Source organism: Emys orbicularis, chromosome 19, assembly GCF_028017835.1.
Source record: "Emys orbicularis isolate rEmyOrb1 chromosome 19, rEmyOrb1.hap1, whole genome shotgun sequence".
NCBI lineage: Eukaryota > Metazoa > Chordata > Testudines > Emydidae > Emys > Emys orbicularis.
The window spans coordinates 22,005,696-22,032,185 of NC_088701.1; the positions used below are offsets into that span (position 1 = coordinate 22,005,696).

At 63.0% G+C, this 26,490-nt stretch overlaps 1 protein-coding gene across 1 annotated transcript in view; it reads right to left on the bottom strand.

The window, feature by feature from the left end:
- Positions 1 to 26,490, bottom strand: part of LRP1 (LDL receptor related protein 1) — a 179,908-nt gene that overhangs the window by 23,850 nt on the left and 129,568 nt on the right. The window contains exons 35-52 of the mRNA XM_065419313.1: positions 24,866 to 24,997; positions 24,181 to 24,315; positions 23,938 to 24,067; positions 22,874 to 23,000; positions 22,238 to 22,389; positions 20,787 to 20,911; positions 19,532 to 19,903; positions 12,707 to 12,896; positions 11,190 to 11,394; positions 10,731 to 10,923; positions 10,058 to 10,183; positions 9,314 to 9,439; positions 8,462 to 8,581; positions 4,046 to 4,159; positions 3,135 to 3,284; positions 2,315 to 2,437; positions 1,456 to 1,572; positions 490 to 618 (exon numbers count right to left, since the gene is read on the bottom strand). Of these exons, the coding sequence (XP_065275385.1) occupies positions 490 to 618; positions 1,456 to 1,572; positions 2,315 to 2,437; positions 3,135 to 3,284; positions 4,046 to 4,159; positions 8,462 to 8,581; positions 9,314 to 9,439; positions 10,058 to 10,183; positions 10,731 to 10,923; positions 11,190 to 11,394; positions 12,707 to 12,896; positions 19,532 to 19,903; positions 20,787 to 20,911; positions 22,238 to 22,389; positions 22,874 to 23,000; positions 23,938 to 24,067; positions 24,181 to 24,315; positions 24,866 to 24,997 (2,766 nt within the window). The remainder of the gene's footprint in view (positions 1 to 489; positions 619 to 1,455; positions 1,573 to 2,314; positions 2,438 to 3,134; positions 3,285 to 4,045; positions 4,160 to 8,461; positions 8,582 to 9,313; positions 9,440 to 10,057; positions 10,184 to 10,730; positions 10,924 to 11,189; positions 11,395 to 12,706; positions 12,897 to 19,531; positions 19,904 to 20,786; positions 20,912 to 22,237; positions 22,390 to 22,873; positions 23,001 to 23,937; positions 24,068 to 24,180; positions 24,316 to 24,865; positions 24,998 to 26,490) is intronic.

Genomic DNA, 26,490 nt, shown 5'->3' on the forward strand with positions numbered 1-26,490 from the left:
GAGCAGCACTGTCCGGTCCGCTGCAGCCTCTGGGTGATAGCACTGGAGTCAATTGCTCCCCGGCAAAGGGGCTCCCCGGCTTTCTGGCTGCCCCAGCCCACAGGCCGCTGGCTCCCCGGCTCAGGGGCTCCCCGGCTTGCTGGCTGCCCCAGCCCACAGGCCGCTGGCTCCCCGGCTCAGGGGCTCCCCGGCTTGCTGGCTGCCCCGGCCCACAGGCCGCTGGCTCTCTGGCTCAGGGGCTCCCCGGCTTGCTGGCTGCCCCGGCCCACAGGCCGCTGGCTCTCTGGCTCAGGGGCTCCCCGGCTTGCTGGCTGCCCCGGCCCACAGGCCGCTGGCTCTCTGGCTCAGGGGCTCCCCGGCTTGCTGGCTGCCCCGGCCCACAGGCCGCTGGCTCTCTGGCTCAGGGGCTCCCCGGCTTGCTGGCTCCCCGGCCCATAGGCTACTCCCTTCCCCACCCCTCGAACCGAGCGCAGCCACAGGGCGACTCACAGCAGCCAGCGGCTAAGGACTCGTCAGAGCCGTCGGCACAGTCCTTGTCTCCGTCGCAGAGCCAGCGCTCTGGCACGCACACGTACGTGCCCGGGCACTGGAAGGACCCCGAGCTGCAGGTGGTCAGCCCTGCAGGGGACAGAGGGGTGAGCAGGGCTTGTGGGGCCGGTATTGAGAGAGAGGCAGGGTGGGGGGTGCCGGGAGGGCTCCCCCCCAGAGGCTGCGTCCAGCGCAGTGAGGGGCCTGGGCACCTCACCCCCGTATGCCCCGAGAGGTCCCGGCAGGTGAGCTCAGCACACGCCATCAGGGGTGCACTGGCTCCGTGCGTGGGGGCGACGTTCGGCTCGGGCCGGCTGAACCCCGGGTAGTTTTTGGGTCTGGGCCCCTTTGGGGCTGTCTCACATGATCCCCAAAGCAGCTCGCGGGGTCAGGACCCTGCCTGAGCGTGAATCCGTCCCCACACCGGGGGACCTGCCGGCAGTCACTCCCGCGCCCCGCCACAGAAATAGGCAGCACATCCACTGCCCTCTCTGGTGGAGGGTCTCAGAACAACTGGAAACCCAGCGATTGATTCACCCCCCTCACAGACAGGCGGAGCCACCCCCCCTCATTTTGCAAATAGAGAAACTGAGGCACCAGGCAGTCACTTGGCAAATCAGTGGCACAACCGAAGAGTCCCCACTCTGCTGCTCTCACCACTAGACTCACCTCTCGGATTCGGCAATAGAACCCAGGAGGCTCCCAGCCCCCCAGCTCTAACCACTAGACCCCACTCCTCTCCCCGAGCTGGGAACAGAACCCAGGAGTTCAGACCACCCTCCTGCTCTAACCACTAGTCCCCACTCCCCCAAGGGTAAGGTACGGCTCCCTGGCTTTGCACTTCAAAGAGACGCCCCTGGCCCCCTTCTGCCAGGCCCCCTTCCTCTCTCCGGGTCTCCCCCACCCCGGCAGGGGAGACGGGCTTACGGCAGCGGCTGTCTTCGTCGGAGCCATCCCCACAGTCGTCCGCCCCGTCGCACACCCACAGCTTGGAGATGCAGCGGTGGTTGTTGCATTCAAACTGCACGGGGTAGCAGAATTTATCTGGGAGGGGAGGGAGAGGCGGCGTTCAGGGCGGCGTCAGGAGCTCGGGGAAGGGAACAAGGGGGACAGGACGCTCGGCCGGGCAAATGCTGCTGTTGCTGGGGCTCAGGGCATGGGGCTGAGCGGGTGATACCACCGGCTCTACGCTAGGCAGGGCCTAGATCTCATGGGGTGGGAACAGTAGGATCACGGGGACGGTGTGCGCTGGATGTGGAAGTTCCACGTCGATAGCTTCTAAGTGATCAAAACTGGGGTTCCAGCAGCCCCCCGAGTTGAAGGCCAGCAGGACCCTCACCCAGACTGGTATCTAACGCCACCCTGATCATTCTGTTCAGCTGGCTGATGACTCAAGGGTTGTCAGGGTCACCATCCCAGCACTCAACTCACGCCGGCCCCGAAACAAGCGTGAAGCTGTCGCACGAGACCGTGTGTGCAAACGTGCAAGGGGCCCCTGCGCTGGCGGCACCGTAAAGCCAAGGCTAGGAAATTGGATCTTTGTTCTTTAGAGAAGGGAAAAGTCGAGGGGCTAGTCTGCGTGAAGTGACATGGGCCAGAGCGTCCAGCCCCGGGGAGGGGAGAGTGGGCAATCCCTGGCCCCTGGGAGACGGATGTGAGAGATTTAAAACCTCACTCACGTCGTAGAAACTGGGAATAACACAACCGGGGGGGGGGCACTCACTGCAGTCTGTCCCCTCCATGCTCTTCCTCCCACAATCCCATGCTCCCCGCCCCATGTGCTTACTGCAGTGCGTCTCATCTTCGCCGTTCTCACAGTCGTCCTCCTTATCGCACGTCCAGGTCATGGGGATGCACCTCCCGCTCGGGCAGGCGAAGTAATTGGCCGGGCACTTGGGTTTCCTCACTCCTGGGGTGCGGGTGGGAAAGGCACCACGGTTCGTTCGGTGACACCGGCTGAGCCTGGCTACACCGCACAGCGAACCCTGGGCTCGGCTCTGCAGAGCGACAGGGCGAGACCAACCCTGGCACAGAGCTCCATCAGCCGGCGCTGCGTGGGGTCAACGGGGGGCACCCAGAGAAACTCCCCTCCCACATTCTCTTCCATGACTCGGGGTTACGGTAGCGCCCAGACCCCAGCCGAGACAGGGGCCCCGTTGTGCTGGCCAGACCCTGACCGGAACGGGGGCCCCAGAGCGCTGCAAGATGGGGGCCCTGGGATGCTGCCCGGACTCCGTCTGAGAGACAGACTAAACTGAGGCCCAGAGATGCAGGGACGTACCCAAGGTCAGCCGGGCAGCATGTGGCAGAGCAGGGTATGGCTCCCTGATCCCAGCCCTGTGCCTCCCTCACCCGTCCCCTGGGGCTGGACAGTCACTAACTCCCCAGGCAGGGACACCTCTCCCCGTCCCTGTGTGTGATCGTTTGCTCTCAGCACAGCCGTGCGCCATTTCCTCCCCGCCCCCCGCCCTAATCCCACACAGCCGTCCCGCCCCCGCCCAGCTAGGGACCAGCAGCCCCTGCTGGCGTGCCAGGGCAGGGCACTGCTGGAGCCTGCCTGCCGAGCTCCCCAGCCCCATCCCGTCACCGGCCAGCCCCGCTCTCACCCGGGCAGTTCTGCTCGTCCGAGTAGTCCCCGCAGTCGTTGGCTCCGTCGCACACCCAGGACGGGGCGTAGCACAGCGATGTGTGCTCGCACTTCTGGAACGTCAGGCCTTTCACCCCCAGCTTGAAGTAGCTGCTGCAGTCGGTGGCGCCTATGGGAAAGCCCAGAGTGGATACTGCCCTCGGCACGTGGGCAGGGGACAGCTCCCAGCCGCCACCCGCCCCGTGTTCTGCCTGGCAGGGGAGTCCCCTCCATCCTCTGCACCCTCACAACACTGGCTGGCAGCTGGGCAGGGCTCGGGGAGCAGCCGCCGCCCGAACAACCCACGAAAGGGGAAACCAATGCTCTGGCCCAGACCTCAGAGAGCCACTGGGGGAACCGCTGAGAACCGAGTACACACGCTGTACATGCACGGGCACACACGCTGTGCACACATACAGTGCACTCACACACACCCACCGTGCACACACTCAGTTACACACACACTTGTCCCCCCTCCCCCATCATAGCACTCCTCTGTCACTGCCAGGGGAGAAGATCCCTTGCTGCCCTGGTGCCCCCCTGCTACCAGCCCTGCCCGCCCCACGCTGGCTGCAGGTGCCAGGCCGATCCATTCTGCCCGTCTCCCGCGCCCAACGTTTCGCTGCACCTCACTAAGTGCTTCTGACGAGCTGTCGGGAGGCGGCACGTCAGAGGCTGTGCAGGGTGGCCTGGAAGTGACAGGGCAGCCGGGCCTGTTCCCAGGACACAATAACCTGGCTCGGCCTCAGTCGGGAGGGGAGCGCGGGCGAGTCCCACCCCCGAAGAACTGGCTCATGGCAGGGTACAGGCGGGCAGAAGGGCCTGGGGGTGGGGGCCGTGGAGGGGGGGGGGGCCGAGGGGAGGTCCCCCCCGCACAGTGCCGGCACTCACTGCAGTTCATCTCGTCCGACGCGTCCTCGCAGTCGATGAACTGGTTACAGCGGCTCGAGTTCCCGATGCAGCTCCCGTCCCGGCACCGGAACTCCGTCGTCGCGCATCTGGTCTCTGCAACGAGGGGGGCAGACCGGAGCTACGGGGGGGCTCGGCGGGCAGCCCCTTGCGCTCACACGTACCTCACGCTCAATGTAATGGGGCGTACACACACCCCCTTGTGCTCACTGCAGTGGGGCACACACACGTACCTCACGCTCAATGTAATGGGGCACACACACGTACCTCGCGCTCACTGCAATGGGGCGCACACGCAAACGCACCCCTCAGCGCTCACTGCAATGGGGCGCACACGTACCTCACACTCACTGCAATGGGGTGTACACCCCCCCTCGCGCTCACTGCAATGGGGCGCACGCACACAAACACACCCCTCGGTGCTCACTGCAATGGGGCGCACACGTAGCTCACACTCACTGCAATGGGGTGTACACCCCCCCTCGCGCTCACTGCAATGGGGCGCACACACACAAACGCACCCCTCGGCGCTCACTGCAATGGGGCGCACACGTACCTCACACTCACTGCAATGGGGTGTACACCCCCCCTCGCGCTCACTGCAATGGGGCGCACGCACACAAACGCACCCCTCGGCGCTCACTGCAATGGGGCGCACACGTACCTCACACTCACTGCAATGGGGCGTACACCCCCCCCTCGCGCTCACTGCAATGGGGCGCACACACACAAACGCACCCCTCGGCGCTCACTGCAATGGGGCGCACACGTACCTCATACTCACTGCAATGGGGTGTACACCCCCCCTCGCGCTCACTGCAATGGGGCGCACGCACACAAACGCACCCCTCGGTGCTCACTGCAATGGGGCGCACACGTACCTCACACTCACTGCAATGGGGTGTACACCCCCCCTCGTGCTCACTGCAATGGGGCGCACGCTGCCCATGCTAATGCTCAGTGGCAGAGTTCTCAGCTCTCCCTGCAGGACCATGTATCATGGTCCTTCTCGGAGCAGGGTTTGTGCCCCCACAGCCTGACAGGACACTTTGGGAGTGACCTGCCTGTGTTTATCCCGGCCCCCCACTCCGCTCCTCTCCGGAGGAGAGTCCACACTCAGACCCCTGCTGCCGGGCTCCCACTACAGCTCTGCTGGGCCCCTGCCTGACAAGGGGAAGGAGGCACCCGGAACCTGGCCCCTCGTGCCCTGGAATGGTCTGGGCACGAGGCTGCCTGGTTCTCAGATGCTCCTAAAGCACCCGACAGCTCAGCGTTGGCACCCAGCCGGGTGCTGCCCCCACGAGGATGGCACGGGGCCCTCTCCCCGGTGTGCAGGACCAGCACAGGCGGCACGCAGAGCTGGGCACAGGCTACGACCCTGGTCAGGGCGCCACATTCCTCCTGCCACAGTGTCAGCCATGCCGAAAACAGCAGTTCTCGGGTGTCGGCGGCACGGCCTGGCCCGCCCAGCAGGAATACACGTGAGCTGGTGCCTCCTCCCGGGGCTCTGCTCGGAACAGAGCCTCCGAGTTCACTAGTGCTCTGCGCCCAGCGGGGGTCAGGCTCTGCTCCTCTTTACATTGGGGAGTTTGGAACTGATGCAAAAATCCTCTGAGCAAAATGTGTGTGTGTCACATGCAAACCCGCCCCCGCTCGTGTGTGTACGTGCATCCCCCACATGCAAACACCCTCATGCTCGTGTGTGTGTGTACATGTGTGTCCCCTACATGCAAACACACCGGTGCTCGTGTATGTACGTGTCCCCCACACACAAACACGCCCGCGCTCATGTGTGTAGCCCCCACATGCAAACACGCCAGTGCTCGTGTCTCCCACATGCAAACACGCCAGCGCTCATGTATCTTAAACGCAAAAAAGAAGCTTACAAGAAGTGGAAGATTGGACAAATGACCAGGGAGGAGTATAAAAATATTGCTCAGGCTTGCAGGAGTGAAATCAGGAAGGCCAAATCACACTTGGAGTTGCAGCTAGCAAGAGATGTTAAGAGTAACAAGAAGGGTTTCTTCAGGTATGTCAGCAACAAGAAGAAGGTCAAGGAAAGTGTGGGCCCCTTACTGAAGGGGGGAGGCAACCTAGTGACCGAGGATGTGGAAAAAGCTAATGTACTCAATGCTTTTTTGCCTCTGTCTTCACGAACAAGGTCTGCTCCCAGACTGCTGCACTGGGCAGCACAGTATGGGGAGGAGGTGACCAGCCCTCTGTGGAGAAAGAAGTGGTTTGGGACTATTTAGAAAAACTGGACGAGCACAAGTCCATGGGGCCGGATGCGCTGCATCCGAGGGTGCTAAAGGAGTTGGCGGATGTGATTGCAGAGCCATTAGCCATTATTTTTGAAAACTCATGGCGATCGGGGGAGGTCCCGGATGACTGGAAAAAGGCTAATGTAGTGCCCATCTTTAAAAAAGGGAAGGAGGAGGATCCGGGGAACTACAGGCCAGTCAGCCTCACCTCAGTCCCTGGAAAAATCATGGAGCAGGTCCTCAAGGAATCAATTCTGAAGCACTTAGAGGAGAGGAAAGTGATCAGGAACAGTCAGCATGGATTCACCAAGGGCAAGTCGTGCCCAACTAACCTAATTGCCTTCTATGACGAGATAACTGGCTCTGTGGATGAGGGGAAAGCAGTGGATGTGTTATTCCTTGACTTTAGCAAAGCTTTTGATACGGTCTCCCACAGTATTCTTGCCGCCAAGTTAAAGAAGTATGGGCTGGATGAATGGACTGTAAGGTGGACAGAAAGCTGGCTAGATCGTCGGGCTCAACGGGTAGTGATCAACGGCTCCATGTCTAGTTGGCAGCCGGTTTCAAGCGGAGTGCCCCAAGGGTCGGTCCTGGGGCCGGTTTTGTTTAATATCTTTATTAATGATCTGGAGGATGGTGTGGACTGCACTCTGAGCAAGTTTGCAGATGACACTAAACTGGGAGGCGTGGTAGATACACTAGAGGGTAGGGATCGGATACAGAGGGACCTAGACAAATTAGAGGATTGGGCCAAAAAAAACCTGATGAGGTTCAACAAGGACAAGTGCAGAGTCCTGCACTTAGGACAGAAGAATCCCATGCACTGCTACAGACTAGGGACCGAGTGGCTAGGTAGCAGTTCTGTAGAAAAGGACCTAGGGGTCACAGTGGATGAGAAGCTGGATATGAGTCAACAGTGTGCCCTTGTTGCCAAGAAGGCTAACGGCATTTTGGGCTGTATAAGTAGGGGCATTGCCAGCAGATCAAGGAACGTGATCGTTCCCCTTTATTCGACATTGGTGAGGCCTCATCTGGAATACTGTGTCCAGTTTTGGGCCCCACACTACAAGAAGGATGTGGAAAAATTGGAGAGTCCAGCGGAGGGCAACAAAAACGATTAGGGGTCTGGAGCACATGACTTATGAGGAGAGGCTGAGGGAACTGGGGTTATTTAGTCTCCAGAAGAGAAGAATGAGGGGGGATTTGATAGCTGCTTTCAACTACCTGAGGGGGGGTTCCAAAGAGGATGGAGCTCGGCTGTTCTCAGTGGTGGCAGATGACAGAACAAGGAGCAATGGTCTCAAGTTGCAGTGGAGGAGGTCTAGGTTGGATATTAGGAAAAACTTTTTCACTAGGAGGGTGGTGAAGCACTGGAATGCGTTACCTAGGGAGGTGGTGGAGTCTCCTTCTTTGGAGGTTTTTAAGGCCCGGCTTGACAAAGCCCTGGCTGAGATGATTTAGTTGGGAATTGGTCCTGCTTTGAGCAGGGGGTTGGACTAGATGACCTCCTGAGTTCCCTTCCAACCCTGATATTCTATGTGTCTCCCACATGCAAACATGCCAGCACTCGTGTGTACGTGTGTCTCCCACATGCAAACATGCCTACGCTCGTGTGTGTATGTGTGTGTCTCCCACGTGCAAACACGCCCACGCTCTGCACGCACAGCTGCCCAGGCAGCCTTGGCAAGGGGTTATTTGAACTCTCCTCTACTTACAAAATGTACAAAGAGCCCAAAGCTGCCAGGTACGTTGCAAACTGCCTCAGGACGAAGGGTCTCTCTCTTTCCAGGTATGTTACATGGCTCCAGCACCCCCCCCGCCCCCCTTGAAATACCCACATCTCACTCGAGTATCTGCGGAGAGAATCTCCCCGACCGCTGGAGACGGGTCGGGATTCCTAGCCACGGCGGGAGAAGCCAAGGCGGACAGAGGAAGGTCCAGCCGCTCCCGTTTGCCCTGCTGCGCAGAGAACGCCGCCGAGGCCGGGTCTGGGGGGTTGAGCTGGGAGTCTGACCCCCCCACCGCTGCCCTCCAGCCCTGCCTCCGTCACGCAGCAGGCTGGGACAGCGCCAGGCCTGCCTGGTGCCGGAGCCGCCTGCGGCACGCGAGCACCAGGAACGGGAGGGGAATCGCTTACTGTTGCAGGGCACTTCGTCCGAGTTGTCCCCGCAGTCGTCCATGCCGTTGCACCAGAAGGCGTTGGCCAGGCAGCGCCCGTTCATGCAGTGCAGAAAGCCCTTCTTACACTTGCGGCTGCCTGCGGGGGAGGAGCAGAGAGGGGAGCTGGGGGGCTCAGGGGGTTGCCGGCCCCCCGTTCGCCGTTCGAAGGGGCTTTCCAGCCAGGGCCGCGGGCTGGGCACAAAGGGGCACCGTGCACGTGACAGCTCCTCTCTGCCCATGGGGGACCACGGCGAGCAGAGGGTATTATGGCAGCGTCTGGGGGGCGCAGAGACCCCCCAGGGGATGGCCCAGCCTCCCCCAGCTCTGCCCCGAGCACAGGAACAGGGTCATTCAGAGTCAGGCTAACACACCATCAAGCGCCCGGCTCAGACGCTGAAGTCCTAGAGCAATATTCCCGGCCATGCGGGTCGCTCGTCGCGCTAGCCAGTGTGGAGCTTTCAGAGACAAGGGGGGTCCCGCTGGGGGGGCGCCGGCGCCCGTTACCTACCATTTCTTGATAGAGCCGCCCCCATCGGCGTGGCCAGCAAGCCCCAGCCCCGGTTAACAGGCACGGGGAGGCGAAGTGATCTGCCCGGCGGAGAACCCAGGACAATCCCAGTCAAGCCAGACCATACTCCAGGCTGGCACCAGAACTCGGGAGCTCCGGCTCCCACTTCCCCCATCCCAGCCACTAACGCACGCTGCCTCCTAGAGCCCTGGCGTCCTGGCTCTACCCACTAGACCGTACGTCCAGCCCAGAGCCAGGAGTCCGACTGGGCGCTGGGCTGGGCGGGGGGGGGAGGGGGGAGCGAGCGCGAGAGGCCCTCACTGCAGTAGGACTGCTTCTCGTCGGACTTGTCCTTGCAGTGCGCGGAGCCGTCGCAGGTGCGGCTGTAGTCGATGCACTCGCCGTTCCCACACTCGAACTCGTAAACGTTGCAGGTGGAGTTCAGGGCTGCGGGTGGGACAGAGCGTAGGGAAGAACCTCTGTCCACGTGCACCACGGCCTCCCCTCCCCCTTCCATGTGCACCCCCTTCCACGTGCACCACGCCCTCCCCTCCCCCGTCCACGTGCGCCGCGTCCACGTTCACACCCTCTGCATCCCCCTTCCACGTGCACCACGACCTCCCCTCCCCCACCCACGTGCGCCCCGTCCACATTCACACCCTCTGCATCCCCCTTCCACGTGCAACACGCCCTACCCTCCCCCGTCCACGTGCACCCCATTCACGTTCACACCCTCTGCATCCCCCTTCCACGTGCACCAAGCCCTCCCCTCCCCCGTGCACCCCATCCACATGCACCCCGTCCACGTTCACACCCTCTGCATCCCCCTTCCACATGCACCCCCTTCCACGTGCACCAGGCCCTCCCCATCCCCCTTCCACATGCACCCCAATCCACGTGCACCACGCCCTCCCCATCCCCCTTCCATGTGGCACCCCCACCCTTCCCATGCCCCCTCCTTCTCCCTACTCCATCCCTCCTCCCTCTCCCCTTTATCCTCCTCCCTGCCCTCTGGCTCCCCTCCGCGCAGGGTGCGTGACCCGGGGGTGGGTGGGAGGGGCTCACCTTTGCAGGTGAAATCCTCCTGCAGGACCCGCTCGCCCCGGCAGGAGCAGTTGACGTGCCCCTTGGGGGTGAGCAGGCACAGGTCCTGGCAGCCCCCGTTGTTCACCCTGCACGGGGACAGCTCGCCTGGGGGCAGGGGAAGAGCAGAGTCACACGCAGGCCCAGCGGAGACCCCGGCCAACGCTCTAGGGCAGGGGTGGGTGCAGGATCCCGGGCGCTGGGACTGGCCGGCAGGTTCCCAGAGCCAAGGGGAGACAGGGCCAGGCCCCTGTGCTGAATGGGGGGTCAGCAGTCTGCTGGGGAGGGATCGGGACCAGCAGGGGTGTGTGTGTCTCTATGGGGTAAATCCCCACCCCTAGCCCGCACAGGGGACGGGAGAGCTGGGGAGGGACCAGGACGACCAGGGGAGGTCTCTATGGGGTAAATCCCCACCCCTAGCCCGCACAGGGGACGGGAGAGCTGGGGAGGGACTGGGACAGACCAGGGGAGGTCTCCATGGGGTAAATCCCCACCCCTAGCCCGCACAGGGGACGGGAGAGCTGGGGAGGGACCGGGACAGACCAGGGGAGGTCTCTATGGGGCGAACCCCTCCCAGCCTGCCCAGGGGACGGAGCGGGGCGGGCGTGAGGGGCAGTGGGGGCTCCAGGCAGGAATTCCCGGCCTGTTCCCTTACAGCTGTTGGTGTCGTTGGCCACGGCGATGATGCCCATGGGCTGCTGGGGGATGTCCACGCGCAGCAGCTTCATGTCCGTGCCCACGTACTTGTTGGCCCGCTGCACGGCCCGGCGCACCCAGTCCGTCCAGAAGATGTAGTCGCCGTAGACGGCCAGGCCGAAGGGGTGCACCGGCTCCGATTTCAGGATCACCTGCCGGGCGCCTCACACCGTTAGCCTGGGGGCGGACGGGACCAACGGCTGCAGCCGCCCCCAACACTGGACAGTCCCTGGACTGGGGGGGTCCTACCCTTCACAGGAGGCTGTGCCCAGGGTCAGGTGCCAGTGCCCATCATCGCCCACCATGGTGATAACGCCAATCCAGGCTCCACTCTGCCCATCTCCAGGGGATCCAGCCAGCTCTCCCCAGGCCCCCGCCCCCCAGCCCCAGGGGATCTGCACCTGCCCCCCGCACTCACGTAGCGGTGGGACCCGTCGTACTCGCAGCGCTCGATCTTGTCCAGCGTGGCGTCAGAGAAGTAGATCTTCTCGGCCTTATGGTCGATGGCCAGCCCGTTGGGCGTCCGGATGTCCTGGTCGATGATGATGAGGACGTTGGCCCCGCCCAGGGTGGCCCGCATGATGCTGGGGTGCAGCTCGTTCCAGTTGGTCCAGAACATCAGGCTGAGGGGAGGGAGGCGGGAGGGGCGGGGCTGAGCCGGGCGGGGCTGCATGGTGGGCCCCAGCTGAGTCGGAGACCCTGGGGCCGACCCGCCTGGCTTCTGGGACTGGGGAGCTCCGGGCTACAGCCCCACGCTGCTATTCCCTGCTCACTGGGGGATCCCCCCAGGCTCTGGGCTGAATGGGGCTGTTGGTGCATTTACAGGGATATGACCCGGTAGGATCGGGGATGGGAGGGGCAGTAACAGGGACTAGACTAGAGAGCCCGCCAGAAAACCGATCCCAGCAGCTGGGGAAACCCCTAGGGATCCCGACAGGAGCTCTGCCAATCCGCTCACGCGATGCTTCACATTTAACTCCAGGTCAGCTCCGTGGCACAGGGCATGGGGCACGGGGCCTTTCCCCTCTAGGGGGCGCCGGCTCCGATCCGGCCCCAAGGCAGGGGAGACACTGGCTTAGGGGGGTGGGGAATGGGGCACGGGGCCTTTCCCCTCTAGGGGGCGCCGGCTCCGATCCGGCCCCAAGGCAGGGGAGACACTGGCTTAGGGGGGTGGGGAATGGGGCACGGGGCCTTTCCCCTCTAGGGGGCGCCGGCTCCGATCCGGCCCCAAGGCAGGGGAGACACTGGCTCAGGGGGGTGGGGAATGGGGCATGGGGCCTTTCCCCTCTAGGGGGCGCCGACTCCGATCCGGCCCCAAGGCAGGGGAGACACTGGCTTAGGGGGGTGGGGAATGGGGCATGGGGCCTTTCCCCTCTAGGGGGCGCCGGCTCCGATCCGGCCCCAAGGCAGGGGAGACACTGGCTTAGGGGGGTGGGGAATGGGGCACGGGGCCTTTCCCCTCTAGGGGGCGCCGGCTCCGATCCGGCCCCAAGGCAGGGGAGACACTGGCTTAGGGGGGTGGGGAATGGGGCATGGGGCCTTTCCCCTCTAGGGGGCGCCGGCTCCAATCCGGCCCCAGGGCGGGGGACTCACTAGCTCAGGGGGGCAGGGAATGGGGCACGGGGCCTTTCCCCTCTAGGGGGCGCCAGCTCTGATCCAGCCCAGAATGCCCGTGACTGGACGTTCCCACGGCCTGTCTGTGAAATGAGTTCTGCTGTGCCCAGCCCACTCCCGGTTACACGTGTCCCAGTCACCAAGGGCACCGCAGCCCCCCTCGAGAGCAGGCACAGAGAGACTGCTCGTGCCCCCTAAGCCCCGGCAACAGGGGAGCAAGGCTGAGGCCCGCGGCAGGGGGCTCTCCCCCCAGCCCCGTGCACAGGCTGTCCGTCTCCAGGATGGCCGCTCTGCTCGCCCGCACGAGGCCCCAGCGCTTACTTCTGGCACTCGTCCAGCACAAAGGCTCGAGGGTGATCGTCTCCCGACATGGTGATGACCGTCTCCCGCTCGAAGGCCCCCAGGCGGCTCTGATCCACCGTGTGCCGGGTGATGGTGGACGTGGTGTAGCTGGTCCAGTACAGCGTGTCCCAGCCCCGGTGGTACGCCAGCCCCTCCACTGAGCCCACATCTGCGGGGGGAGCCGGGGGACAGAGCGGATGAGATTCGCTAGCCAGGCCGTTCCCCACACTCAGCGCCCAGCTGTGCCACCTCCAGATGTTTTGCAGCCCCTCCTCCCTGAGCCGTCCCCTCCCTGCTCCAGCCTGCCAGCGGGTTCGGAACTGGGACCTTCAGCACTCAAAGCGCAGGCCCCCGCCCCGGAGCTACCGGAGAACTCCATCGGCCGGGAGCAGTAGTAGAGCTGTTATCCTCTACGTGGGCCAGCGCTTCGGCCGCAACACACCAGAGCAGCAGCGAAATGGAGCAGGGGGACACAGGCTAACAGCAGCAGTGGGCGATTCAGGCTGGAGTAACAGACAGCTCAGGGCATCAGGCGTGAAACAGCAGAGCCCCTGGGGCTACAAGGTCAAGTGCCCCCCGCCCTTTACTGCCATCATCCTACGGAAACACGGCCTTAAAAACCAAGGCCCTGACTTCTCTGGGTCCACGGCACGTCTCCAGGACCCCCTGCGCTGGAGAAGGGGGCAGGCCCTGCATGCACCGCCTCTGTTGAGGGCTCGGGGAATGTTACTGAAATGCTGCAGCAAGCCCCCCACCCCCCATCCTCCCAGGAGTGGAAAGACTTTCAAATCTCCATGAACCCCCAGAAGGCTCGAGAACAGCCCTCCATGCCCAGTGCCCGGCGAGGATACCCGAGGTTCACACCGCCATCTGCAGCACCCCCCGACTCTCCTCTCCCCCTCCGCTAGCGTCACAAGCAAGTTCTTTCATTTCCCACCTCCAGCCCGACGCTGATGGGAACAGGGCGAGGCTGCGCTGACACCAGCGGGGCTACTCTGGGTTCACACCATTGCAAGGGCAGAAACCGGCTCCAACGTGGGCTTTGGGGCCAGGGGCTCAGGCTGACTGCACCGGAGTGACGCAGAAATGACACCGGCTCAGACACAGCGCGTTACGGGACAAAGGGCTCTCCGAGCACTGTCCCACCCTTGTGCTGTCACTTACACTAGTGCAAAACAAGCGTGAAACACCACTCAGCCGACCAGGAGCGGCTCGCACGTCCTCTGCACTGGTCTCCCTGGGGAATCAGCCAGTAAAGCTGGGCTCAGATTTGACAAGGGCCTCAGCCCGGCTGTGGTAACATCAAGGTCATGGGCCTTCCCTGTTCTAGCGCCTAGGTGTGCAGCAACGTAGCCCTGCACACCCGGCCTGGCGAACACTGCTCAGTTACAACAGCCCTCAAGTCGGTCAGATCCATTCAACTGTTCCGCTGACTGCCTCAGAGACGGGCACCGGCAGCTGTAAACCATCAGCACCGGCTCCTTCTGAGGCATGACGGCGGTTTACTTTAATCGCATTAAATAAACTCCCAGGAAACGCTCCCGGCGTCTCCCAGTAACGCTTCTGGCCATGTACGGCGCTTCTCTGACCCCCAGCACCGCGGCACGGGGACGCCTCCGTCGCTAAGGCATTTATCCTGCCACCCGCGGGAGGTAGGCCAGGTACCAACGGGAGAACGGAGGCAGAGCAGGGAAATGACCCTCTCTCTTCCTGTCTCAGGGTAGAGCGCCCTGCCCCTCCTCCACTGGGGTGTACGCAGGGAACAGCTGGGGGCTTGGGGTTCCCTGAATTCGATCCGAACTTCCTCTTCCTGGCGAGTCACTACAGCCCTCTTTACTGTACACAAAACATCAGGCAGCGTCCCTGAGCCAGCCAGTGCTGTGAGCAGGGCACCTGTCGGCACAGCCACCCCAGAGCCAGAGGGCTAAGCCAGATGTTCCGGGATCCACCGCGGGCACCAGGCGCTTTGCAATGAACCAGCCAGGCACTAGCGAAACCAATGAACAACAGGACCTAATGCGACCGTCTCCGAAGGGAGCGACGCACCCGCTGCTTTGCCTTGAGTCAGTGTTTGAAGAGCGAATGGGGCATGCGGGACCCAGCTGCCGCCTGCGCCCCCGCTCTGCGGAGAGACACTTCGTCCCCGCTAAGCCCCGCGCTTTAATAATGTAAACGAGACGCACACAACAATCAGGACGATCTCAAGCGCCGCTGGGCCTTTAAATCCCAGGAAAGTGTCGTCTGTAATTATCCAGGGCTGGCGAGGGGACAGGAAGGAGAGCGGTGACGAGGAGTTTAATATTAATGCGGTGCAGCCGACTCCAGCTTGTCCCGCTGGGCGCACGGCGCTGCTTGGGTCCCTCCGGGGCTGAGTCCATTTGAACAGCAGTCGGCCTGCGCGGCGGTGAATCGGGGTGGGCACGCACGGCTGGAGTTTGCTCTTCGCTCCGACCCGCTCACTAGCTCCTGTGCCCAAGTCAGATCAGCCATGAAGCAGGATGCGCCCGGCAGGAAACGGCTCCGTGCCGTGCTAGGGGCTGCCTCCAGAACGGTCTGTGATACGTTTTGTTGTGCAAACGGCCTTGCTGCGGAGAAGCCGGCAGGCTGGACAGGGGAGGATGGCTTTGAAAAGAGGAGCCTGGCTTGGGGGCAACGCAGGGTGAACTGCGGTGGGATTTGGGGAAGGTGTGCGGTGGAGGATACAGGGAATGGGGCTCTCCAAGAGATGTCAAGCAGCACCTCACGCCACGTGTGGGGCTTCGGTTTGACCCTACCAACAGCCCCACGTCCAGCACACAGACGCTGGGAGGGGACCAGCCAGGGTGTGGGGGGCTGTTGCGAGCGGAGGGGGCTGGCAGGGGGGTGGAGAGAGGCGGAGGAGCCGGGAGGGAGGCTGCAGGCTGATGTAAGCACAGCAGGCGAGAGGAGGACCCGGGCCTGGGAAGGCCAGAGCACTATTCGCTGGGGCCCCTGGGGCTGGCGTTCGCCATCCTCCTGAAGCGCACGGCGCGCCACAGTACGGTGCTGCTCAACCTCAGCCCGGCGGACGTGCCACAGGTGGCCCGCAGGCCCTTTGCCGCCGCGGCAGCCACCACACACGTGCGGCTCTTCAGGGCCGGCCTCCACAAGCTCCTGCGTTTCGTGGGCGTGGCCAACTCCTTCGCCACCGCCTTCACCCTGGCCGTGCACCGCGACCTGGCCGTGGCGCATCTCTATCGCTGCCAGCTGGCATGGTACCCACTGCCATCTGGGTGCCTGCCGCACTGGCCGCTGCTCCGCTCGCCAATCCTTCTGCTTCGTGGTGCTCCCCGGGGCCAGCCAACGAGTGTATGCCGTGGCCCTCTTCCTCTGTACCTTTGCCATCCCGCTGGCCGTCATCTCCACCACGCAGGCCAAGATTCGGGGGCACCTGTGCTCCGGGAAGGGCGATGCCCGCCCACTGCCTGCACAAACCAACGCTCGCTTGGGAAGGGTGCTGCTCCTGGACCTACGTGATCTGCTGGCTCCCATCCTACACTCTGTTGCTCCAGGGGCTGGCCGGCTCCCACGGCGCCCTCCCAGCTCTGTGCTGGTTCCTGGTAGGTGGCCAAACCGGCCGTCTGCATCTTCACGTCCAGGCAGTTCCGGAGCGATGCGCAGGTTCTGCTGCTTGGGGGCTGCAGGAAGAGGCCGCGGAATAAGGTGAGGCCGGAGACTCTGGGGAAATGGGCTGTGACGAAGTGGGAATGTTCTTCATGTTTTCTCTGAATACTGTGTGGGTGCCTCAGTTTCCCCTATGCCTTTCTTAAGTATCTAGGTGGTGGGATAAGGGGGTGTGATGGTTGCAGAGCCCTAGAGGGCCAGTGTGATGGTGTCTGCACAGAGAATGGTCGACACCCTGTCTCCTGGCAACTGATGGCCTGGGCCCCTCCCCTGCAACGTGGCAACTGAAGGTGTTGGAGAACAAAGGGATCAGGTGGCCTCCTGGCCCGGGAAAGAGACAAAGGCCAGAGGAGGGGCTGGAGGGGGTTTCAGTTTGGAACTGGCTGGGGAAATGGAGGGAGCCCCAGAGCTGGGGTCTAAGCTCCCTGCCCCCCAAGATGGACCTGGCTGAGGGGGTCCTGTTGTCTGTACCTACAAGCTCTGTTTTGGACTGTGTTCCTGTCGTCTAATAAACCTTCTGTTTTACTGGCTGGCTGAGAGTCGCGGTGAATCGCAGGAAGTGGGGGGTGCAGGGCCCTGACTCCCCCACACTCCATGACACGGGCCTCAGCCGCCACCGGGAGGCAGCACTTCCCGTTCTCCCGCGGAAGAGAGAGGGAGAAACAATGGAGCAGAAGGAGCCCGGCAGGAGCTCCATTGCGCGCAGGCGCTTGCTCATCCACCGCTCTGAGCTGCGCTGCAGCAACCCGGAAGAGGCTACGCTGGGCCTTCCTTGGCAGGGTTCTCCCCCTCTCTGCCCTTGGTTTGAGCAATCGGCGACCGGCAGCTGGCACACGCCAGCCCCCGGCACAGCTTTGAGTTGCATTTGCTCTTCTGTGGATCAGGAGCAAACTGGGCCTTGCTGCGTCTCCTCCCTTGGCTGCTGAGAGGGGGCAGGTCCCGAGAATTTGGGTGCAGTCTGGTTCTTGGGTAAAAGCAGCCCCTGCTTTCCTGGCTGCCCTGCCCCCCTAGCTCCCATGGGTGCCACAGGGCTGGGACGGGAATGGGAAGAGGGCTTTGCAGGCTAAGACAGAGTTCAGCTCCCAGGCACACTCCTGCTCTAGGTCCTTCACGTTCATAAGCAGCGTTATTATGGTCGTGCCTGGAGCTGCAGCCAAGCCCAGGTCCCATTGTGCGGGGGGCTGTACACACAGGCCCTGCTCTGACGAGCTCAGTCTAGACAGCTGAAGGATGAATGATTGCGCCCATTTTACAGATGAGAACACTGAGCCAAGAGAGGGGAAATAATGGGCCCCAGGTCGGCCAGGGGGTCTGTAGCAAAGGTAGGAACTGAACTCAGCTCTCCTCCACGGCAGTCCAATGCCTTAACCGCAAGGCACCTCCCTCACCGCAGATCGACCCACCGAATCCTTCGCTCCCCCAGCTGCAATCAATTACAACCGCTTTCCCGGCCAGAGCAATAAACGCGGCGCAAGCTCATTGTGAATGTAAATCAGCTTATTAATGAGTTTATGACGCTGGGTGGAGATTTACCCTAGCGGTGCGGAGCTGGCCACGCGCACGGCGACAGCTGTAGGAACCAATAAAACTAATCAAGTTTCGGGGTGAACGGTAGCTCGGGAGGCCAGGGGCTTGTTCAGGCCGAGTGGCTTAGTCTTGTAAATGTAACACAAACAGAGAGCTGCCAAGATGTGCTGTGGGGCCTCATCTCCTGGGAAACGCCTGCGCACACGGACAGAGACACGCGCACACGGACAGCCACGCACACTCACTCACACACATGGACGGAGACATTCACATGGATGGATGGAGAGACATGCACGCACACGGATGGAGACGCACACACGGACAGAGACATACACACGGATGCACACCAATGGAGAGATGCTCACACACGGACACACACGCACAGACGCAGACGGGTACACACACATGTACACAGACACACACACGGACGCACACAGACAGACACACACACGTACAGAGACATACTCATACGGAGACACACACGGACGCACACAGACGGAGAGACGCTCACGCACACACATGGACACACACACGGATGGACGGAGACACTCACACACGCTCACAAAGGGAGGTAGATCCACAGCGGGTGTAAATGGTCCTAGCTCCCTTAGAGCCAATGGAGCTACGCCAGCGGAGGCTCTTCCCCAGGCTTTCCTGGCTGTGTGTCTCTGCTGATTCTGCCCGGGCAGCAGCCGCTCTGAGGGCAAAGGGGGCGTCTCTAGCTACGCCCAGAGCACGGCTCGAGCGTGAGCCATCGGGCTGGCACGCCAGCCTCCAGTCTCTCGGGAAAGGCAAAAGTGCCTCTGATGGCAGGGAAGGTGGCAGATCGGCCTGGGGACAGAAACAATGTTAAGGATAAAAAGTCCAGGCTGGGGAATCCAACAGCAAGGGAAGCCGGAGCCGGATCCCCTGGAGGCTGCAGGATGGGAAAGCGATGGAGGACGGGGTCTGTCCCTGGACACGCCCACTGGAAGGACAGGCACGCTGCAGGGAGGTGCGTTGGGGCCGCACCCAACGGCTCTCACTGATCCGGGATGCGGGGATCCCTGCACGGTGGAAACCGGGATGCACCCCTCCCCCACACTCTAGAGCCCCAGGCCACGGGGCCCCCTCATTCTGGAGCCCCCCCTTGCCACCTGCCTGCCCCCCAAATTCTAGAGCCCCAGGCCACCTGCATCCTTCGCCAGCACCTCCCACGTTCTAGAGCCTGTCTCCTCCCCCCGCACCCCCACGTTCTGGAGGCCCATGATGCAGCCACCCCGCTCTAGAACAAACCCATGGGGACGGCACTCAGTACATGCCCCCCATGGGGGTTCTAGAGCCCTGGGCAGAAAATTCCCAGCCAATCCCTGAACAACTGCCCTTCCCCCATAACAAGCTTTACCCTGGAATCCTTACACTGAGATAAGGAGAGAGGAAGAGGAGGGGGGAGGAGGGGAGAGATGGAGGAAGAAGAAGAGGGGAGAGACGGAGCATGAGGATGGAGGAGGAGGGAGAGACAGAGGAAGGGGAGGAGGGGGGGGATAGATGGAGGAGAAGGGGACAGAGGAAGAGGATGAGGAGGAAGGAAGCCGCAAGGGAGGGGAGAGACAGAGAAGGAGGAGGAGGCGGCGAGGGAGGGCCCGGGGGACTCACTCTCCACGATGGTCTTGCGCCCGGTGCCGTCGTCGCTGATCTGCTGGATGTTGCCGAAGTGGATGTCGCTGTAGAAGATGCGATTGCTGCCGGCGGCGCCGGCACGGTAGTCGAAGGCCAGGGCGATGACGTTCTTCATGTGCTCGGCGTCCTCGAAGGGCTTGACGGGCGCGTTGAGGTTGCTCTCGTCCGACAGGTGGATGCTCTTGAGAATGGTACGCTCGGAGTAGAGCAGGTAGCCGTCGTAGTCCTGGCAGCTCACCCCGTCCTCAGCGAGCATGCCGTGGGCACAGGCGCACGTCCGCTGCCCGTTGCCGCGGAACAGGCACAGTTGCTGGCAGCCGCCGTTGTTCTGGGCGCAGACGTTGGTGCCTGGGGGGAGGAGAATATGGATTAAACTCTGCACAGAAGGGATGGGGGGCTTGGGTGGCAGACTGGAGGGGGCGTGTGGGCCCCAAGGTCTGGGGGAGGCCCCCATGCCCCACATTTCAAGGACCGTACGGGCACAGAGAACGCGGCTCCCGCGTCACGTGTTTTAACGTCTCCCCCACATTCCCAGAGAAGGGAGGGGGCAAAACCTGATTCAAGCCAAAGGGAAGGGCTGGTGGGGGCAGGCTGCTGTGGGGTGAAATCGCGGAGGGAAAGCGAGCGGGAGTCCTCGGAACACTCTCTGGGACTCAATCGACACTCAAAAGTCAGGTCGACAGCGACGTGAAACCAACACAGCTGCGCTGAACTAAAGCCAGCGTAGACGCAAAGCTGCTTCCATCAGGGAAGCGACTGTCGTGTGGGGAGGTGACAAAGGCCCTTCCATCAGCCTACGCGATGGGGATACGCTGGCACAGCCCCCCAGCATAGCTGGGCTGGTCCACAGCCTGTAGCGTAGACACCGCCTGAGGCTGCTTTTGTGCGTGCGCGGAGTGAGTGCGAGACTCCTTGTGTGCCAGGGTGCACACGTGTGACTGGGAGTGGGAACGCGTCTGGGTGCGTGAACCCGTGCGTGGGGTTGCACTTTGCTCATTTTTCCAAATATCCCTTCCAGAACCTCCCCCCCGCCCAAGATAATTCCCAGCCTTTGCAAACAGAGACAAGAGAAAAAAATCCCTCCATGAGAACAGACAAGCCAACGGGTTCCTTCAAACGTCTCCCGGTGCCCCTGCCTGCAGACGCTCTCCATCAGCAGCACTTAACTCCCCCCCCCCGAGGAAAGTGAGGCGCAAGGGGGCATGCTGGACACACCAGCCCCTGGACGTACCCTTTTGCCTGGCTTGGTTGAACACTTTGATGTCCTTCAGCTGCACCCCTATCCCTGTCCTCAGGGACACCGACTCCGTGGCATTGTCCTTGCTGCCCCTTTTGATGGACCCGTTGGCGTGGGTCCTAGAAGGTGAGCGAGGTCAGTGAACTGGAGGCGTCGTAGGGCGTGAACACGTCGCTGCACGCGGCAGGGACCGCGCCCGCCCGCTGTGACCAGCCACAATCCGCCAGTGTTCCCATGCCCTGGTCCCCCACCGCCATCCTGGATCTCATGCACCTCTGCACTGCAACCACCCCCCCGGAATTACACATACCCCCTGCACCCACGCCCTGCAGCCATGCTCACACCCCCACTCACCCACCCCTCAGAGTTACACACCCACCCCCTACACCCCGGATTACACACATAGCTTACACCCCCACTCTCTCACATACCCCCCCCCCACCCCCGTGTCAGCGTCTCACAAATGTCATTCGCTCACTCGCAGCCCCAGAGCAGCCCACTGTCAGGCCTGGGGGACCGGAGGGGCGGGGGGAGCCTCCATAGGGCTCAGCCCCCCACTTCTGAGCTGTTCAGTGCCCGGATAGGCCAGGAGGCTCCAGATGCCCCCTCCTGGGCACTGGCATCCCACTCCCATTTCCCTGGAAGTGTGTGTGCGGGGGTGTGGGGGGGTGCAGGGGAGGAGCTCTAGGCTGGATCTCTATGGGCACAGGCCTCAACTCTGAACCACAGAGACCTCTAGGGACCCCCCCCTCGGCCTCCAAACCACAGAGACCCCTAGGGACCCCCCCAGCCTCAACTCTGAATCACAGAGACCCCAGGTTACCCACCCCAGGCCTCCGAACCATAGAGACCCCAGATACCCCCCCAGGCCTCCGAACCATAGAGACGCATGTCTAGAGCATACCCCCAACCCTCCCCCAGCCACAGAGCTGCAGCACTGGGCAGCGTCATGGCTAGAGCGGCACTACCTAGGTTGCCACTCTAGCCAGCTCTTTGGCCGCTCGCTGGCGGGGACCAAGCTCTCAGGTGAGTCCTCCAGGACTCCACACCACAGAGCCCCTGCCTAGAGTGTAGCTCTCGCCACCAAGCCCCGCAGCCATAGAGCTCCAGCACTGGTGTGGGTAGAGCAGCACCAGGCAGGCAGCCACTCTAGCCATAGCCCTGCCCAGCGCTGTGGCTCTATGGCAGCGGGTGGGTGGGTTGGGGGTATACTCTAGACAGCAGTCTCTATGGTTCAGAGTGCTGGAGGACCCTCAGGGGCCACCATCTCTGACCACAGGCGAGATAGGGAGCATGCCGGGAATGATTGCATTTTATGCAAATGATATGTAAATTTAAAGCAGGGGCATTGCCTCATTTGCATAACACCTCCAGATCCACCCCCGTCTCCCCCCGCAGGCTCTGCAGAGCTCCGGGCTCCCTGCGCGGCGGGGAGGGAGCCGTACCGGTCACTCCAGTAGATGTAATCCTCGAAGACCGACACCGAGAACATGTCCATGTTGTTGCTGGACAGGACGACCTCCCTGTTCTCTCCCGTCTCCAGGTCGATGCGTTCGATCTTGTCCGTCCGAGCGTCGCACCAGTACAGCTTCCCGTCCTGGAGGGGGAGGCAACGCAACCCGGTGGGCTACAGCTCAGCGGGGCGGAAGGGGAGGGAAAGAGAAGAGGGAGCATGCACGTCTCCATCGGGGGCTCAGCGCTGGGACGCAGCAGTTGGAAGAGCAAAGCGTCACACCAGGAGCCCAGGTCCCCGGCCCACAGACACACAGGACACGGATGCAGAGAGACAGGGCAGCACCAGGAAACAATGGGACCGAGCCGGTCAGCAGGATGGACCGAGAGCCGAGTGCCCCAGCTGCGTATGGCTTTGGGGTCAGAGCTCCACAGCCCTCCAGTCCCTCCCACTGCAGGGTGACGGCTGCATTTTGGGTGGTCCCGACCCACTGATAACTGCCGCACGCCTGGTATCCTGCCCCTCCTGGGATGGGCCATTGTAGCTCAGATGCACCTGACCCGACAGCTGCTCCTATACACCCGCCTGCATCCATTACCAGCGCCGCAGCGAAGGGCGGCCGCCGTACCTGGTAGTCGACCGATATCCCGTTGGGCCAGCTGATGCTCACGTTAACCAGGACCATCCGTTCTGTCCCATCCAGGCGAGAGCGTTCGATGCGGGGGTACTGGCCCCACTCTGTCCAGAACAGGTACCTGTGGGGACACCGAGCACGGCTCGCCAGTGACCCCACTGTGCACATGCCCCTCGCCCTTGGATCGCCCCCTTCCCCTGACCCCTGGCGCTCTCACAACCTTTGTGGTCCTGGATGCCTGGAGGAGAAGCGGCTTGTTGCAGCCGAGGGGTGGGCCTGGGTGTCTGGCAGTCCAGGGGCTCATCCCACGTCTGACATTGGATCCCCCCTCCATGGCTCAGGGCAGGTCCCTCAAGCCAATGTCCCTGAAAGCAGCCGGTGGTTTTGGGAGCCCCGGGTGGGACTGTCAGAGGTGCTGCCCGTCAGGGGGAGCTGCGGGGGCTCAGCACCTCTGAAAACAAGGCCCAGAGTATCACAAATCGGGCACCCAGAAGCACCAGCTGCTTTGGGCCTGATCCTTGGGGTGGGGCAAGGTTCTGCATGAAGTCAGGGCCAGAGCTGGGGAGAGAATCCAAGAGTCCTGGCTCCAAGTCACCCGCACCCCGCTCTAACCCACCAGACCCCACTCCCCTCCCAGAGCTGCGGAGAGAACCCAGGAGTCCTGGCTCCTAGTCACCCCCATCCCACTCTAACCCACCAGACCCCAGTCCCCTCCCAGACCTGGGCACAGAACCCAGCCCCCCTGCTTTAATTCACTAGACCCCACTTCTCCCCCAGCACTGGGGATAGAACCCAGGAGTCCTGACCACACTAGAGCCAATGCTGGGGAGTCCTGTAATTAAAGGACCCCCAGCAGCCAAGCACAGAACCCAGGAGCCCCGACTCTGAATTCCCCCCACCCCAGCCACTAAACCCCACTCCTGCCCCAGAGCTAAGAACTGAACCCAGGAGTCCTGGCTCCCAGCCCGACCCCGGGGGCTGAGGCCTGTAGAGGTTTCATCTAGTCCAATCCAGGCTGCTCCGCTCCCAGGGCAGCCGGCCCCCCGCGGGCGCCTCACCCTTTCTCCGGGTGCACCGTGATGGCCCGAGGTTTATCCAGCCCCTGCGAGATGACGACGTAGCGGAATGACCCGTTCAGCCTGGCCACCTCGATGACGTCGAAGCCTTGGTCCGTCCAGTAGATGTTTCCTGGGGCGGGCGACAGTGACGCGCTGTGAGCCAGACCCCGCTCCCGGCCGTGCCGGCACGTGGCTCCCCTCCCCGCAGGGCCGGAGCCCGGGGGACGTATGGACGCGCCTCACCTGCTATCCAGTCGACCGCGATGCCTTCCACGCGCCCGATCCCATTGGTGACCACGTCCTCCCGCCACGTCTGGTCGCGCTTGGCCCGGCTGATGGTGCTGAGGCCCATGTCCACCCAGTAGATGGTGTCGTTCTCTAGGGAGCAGAGCGGGCGGGGGGTCAGGCAGGCAGCATTCTGCACAAATCTCACCAGCTGGGGGCGCTCATGCAATGGGGAAGACATGCCAGAAACAGGATACTGGGCAGGGCTGCAGAGACGGGGGGCGGGGGGCGCTGAGGGGCTATGGGGATTGGGGACAAGGCTCTGGCTACGGCCTCGTTAAACCTCACGCCTATCGGCCGCTGTTCCAGAGCTGAAGAGGGTGGGGGCGAGGGCCGCCCAGCGACGCCGCTCCGCATCTCCAGCGCCTCCCAGTTTTTCCCCAGCTAGCTCAGCCGCCCTGCCCACCCTGGCGTCGCCAACCCCATCATGCCACGGGGGAAACTGAGGCACAGAGCGGCAAAGGGACTCCCCCGTTGGGTCAGCGGCTGAGCCGGGCACAGAACCCAGGAGTCCTGGCTCTCGGCACTGCCTGGCAGCAGGGAGGGACGTTGTCTCCCCTCCAATCTCCGGTCGGGCCCGAAGCCTGGTCTACGAGGAGACCGTGTCGCTGGTGCCCGAAGAGCAGCGCACGGCAGCTCTCACCCGCGTGGAAATCGATCCCCACGGCCAGCGAGGTCCCAGACACAGGCACCAGGGCGTCGGACTTGTCGTTGGGATCCAGGGGGATGCCGCGGATCCCCTCGTGCACCGAGTACAGCAGAAAGGAGCCCACGCCTGCGAAGCCAAGGGGACAGTCAGGGGTCTCTGCCAGTGCAGGGGAGCCAGGGAGCCGCTGGGCTGTGGGGAAAAGGCAGCGGCTTCCCGAGGGCTGAGCAGAGCCATGGAGAAGGGACTCCCGGCAGCCCAGTCCGTGTCCCCGCAGCACCGAGGCTGCTCTGTGCTGGGACGGGGTGTGTGTGTGTGTGTGTGTGTTGTACTGGGTCAGATGCAGCATGAGGCATAACCACACGTGCCTCCCCAGCGCCTCCCCCCCCCTCACGCCCACCTCCTGGCACGCTGGGTAAACTGACGCATGGGAGCCGTGGGCGAGAGCGAAGGCAGCTGTCACGGGTTTAGCTCTGCAGCCGGGAGGAGGGGGAGCAAGAGATGTGGGGCACAGTGGGCTGCGTGGCCAGGACACCCCTCTCTCTGCCTTCCAGGGGTGCAGATGGTGCTTGTGGGGCTGAGTTGACGGGCCCGAGCAGCTGCAATGGAACACGTCTACGCTGACAACCCGCGAGCGCCTGGGGGTGATTTCAGAGCTCCGTGGGGGCGCAGTTCCATGCAGGTGGGAAGGACCCCCCTATCCCCCCCCCGTTATTCCAGCCGTACCCGCGGGCAAGGGGGGACCCTGGGCTCTCAGCAGCCCCCACAGCCAAGCGATTGAGCTCAGAGCCTGACCCACTGCCCTTGGGCTGGGGATCCGGCTAAGCCGAGCTATCTCCTCCCCGGCTCATCCTGGCTCCAGGCTAGGCCCTGTCGCTGGGATCACATTCCCCTCCTCACCGTGCTCTCTGACACCTCCCCATCACCAGCACCCAGCCATTCGCCCCACCCCAGCACCCAGCCACCCCCTGCCAGCACCACCCAGCTGCTGCTTGTATAACCAAGCGCCAGTCTCCAGCGGCTGCAGGCTGAATTCGCCCGTCTGCCCTTGCACATCCTGCGCCGTTCCCCGCCTACAGGGCTCGCAGGCAGGACGTCAACCCACAAGCCAAGAGTTTCAGGAGCGACAGGCCATTCTGGGGGCTCGACTGAAACCCCCTTTAAACACCTGGATTTTTCAGACAAGGCTGAGCCCCAACAGGGATCCCAAAAAGGGAGGCGTGGAGTGACACTGGAGAGCGCTGGCCGGGGGGAGCTGCTGGAAGGAGCGATCAGGACCTGGGCCCGAACCCCCTGGGCAGAGCTCCCGCGTGCCTGGGCTCTGCAGACGCACAGGCTGAGATGCCTTAGCGGGGCCTGGCTCTTGGGGGACAGGCGCTCAGCCCCTTCTGGAAACCAGCCCCATCTCCTGTCCCCCGCTGCTTGGGCAAGCCCTGGCGCGTGTCCCCCCAACCCCCACGCCCACTGCTTGCTGGCCCTCCCGCCCGACAAGGGCTCCTCGCTGCAAGGCCAGTGGCAGCGCTGGTTACATAGCCCCCGCCACGGCCCCGCCAACCCCGCCCGACAGGGGGTCAGGGGTGGGCTCTGTCCTTTGCTGCGATTCGCCGGGAGAATGGAGAACG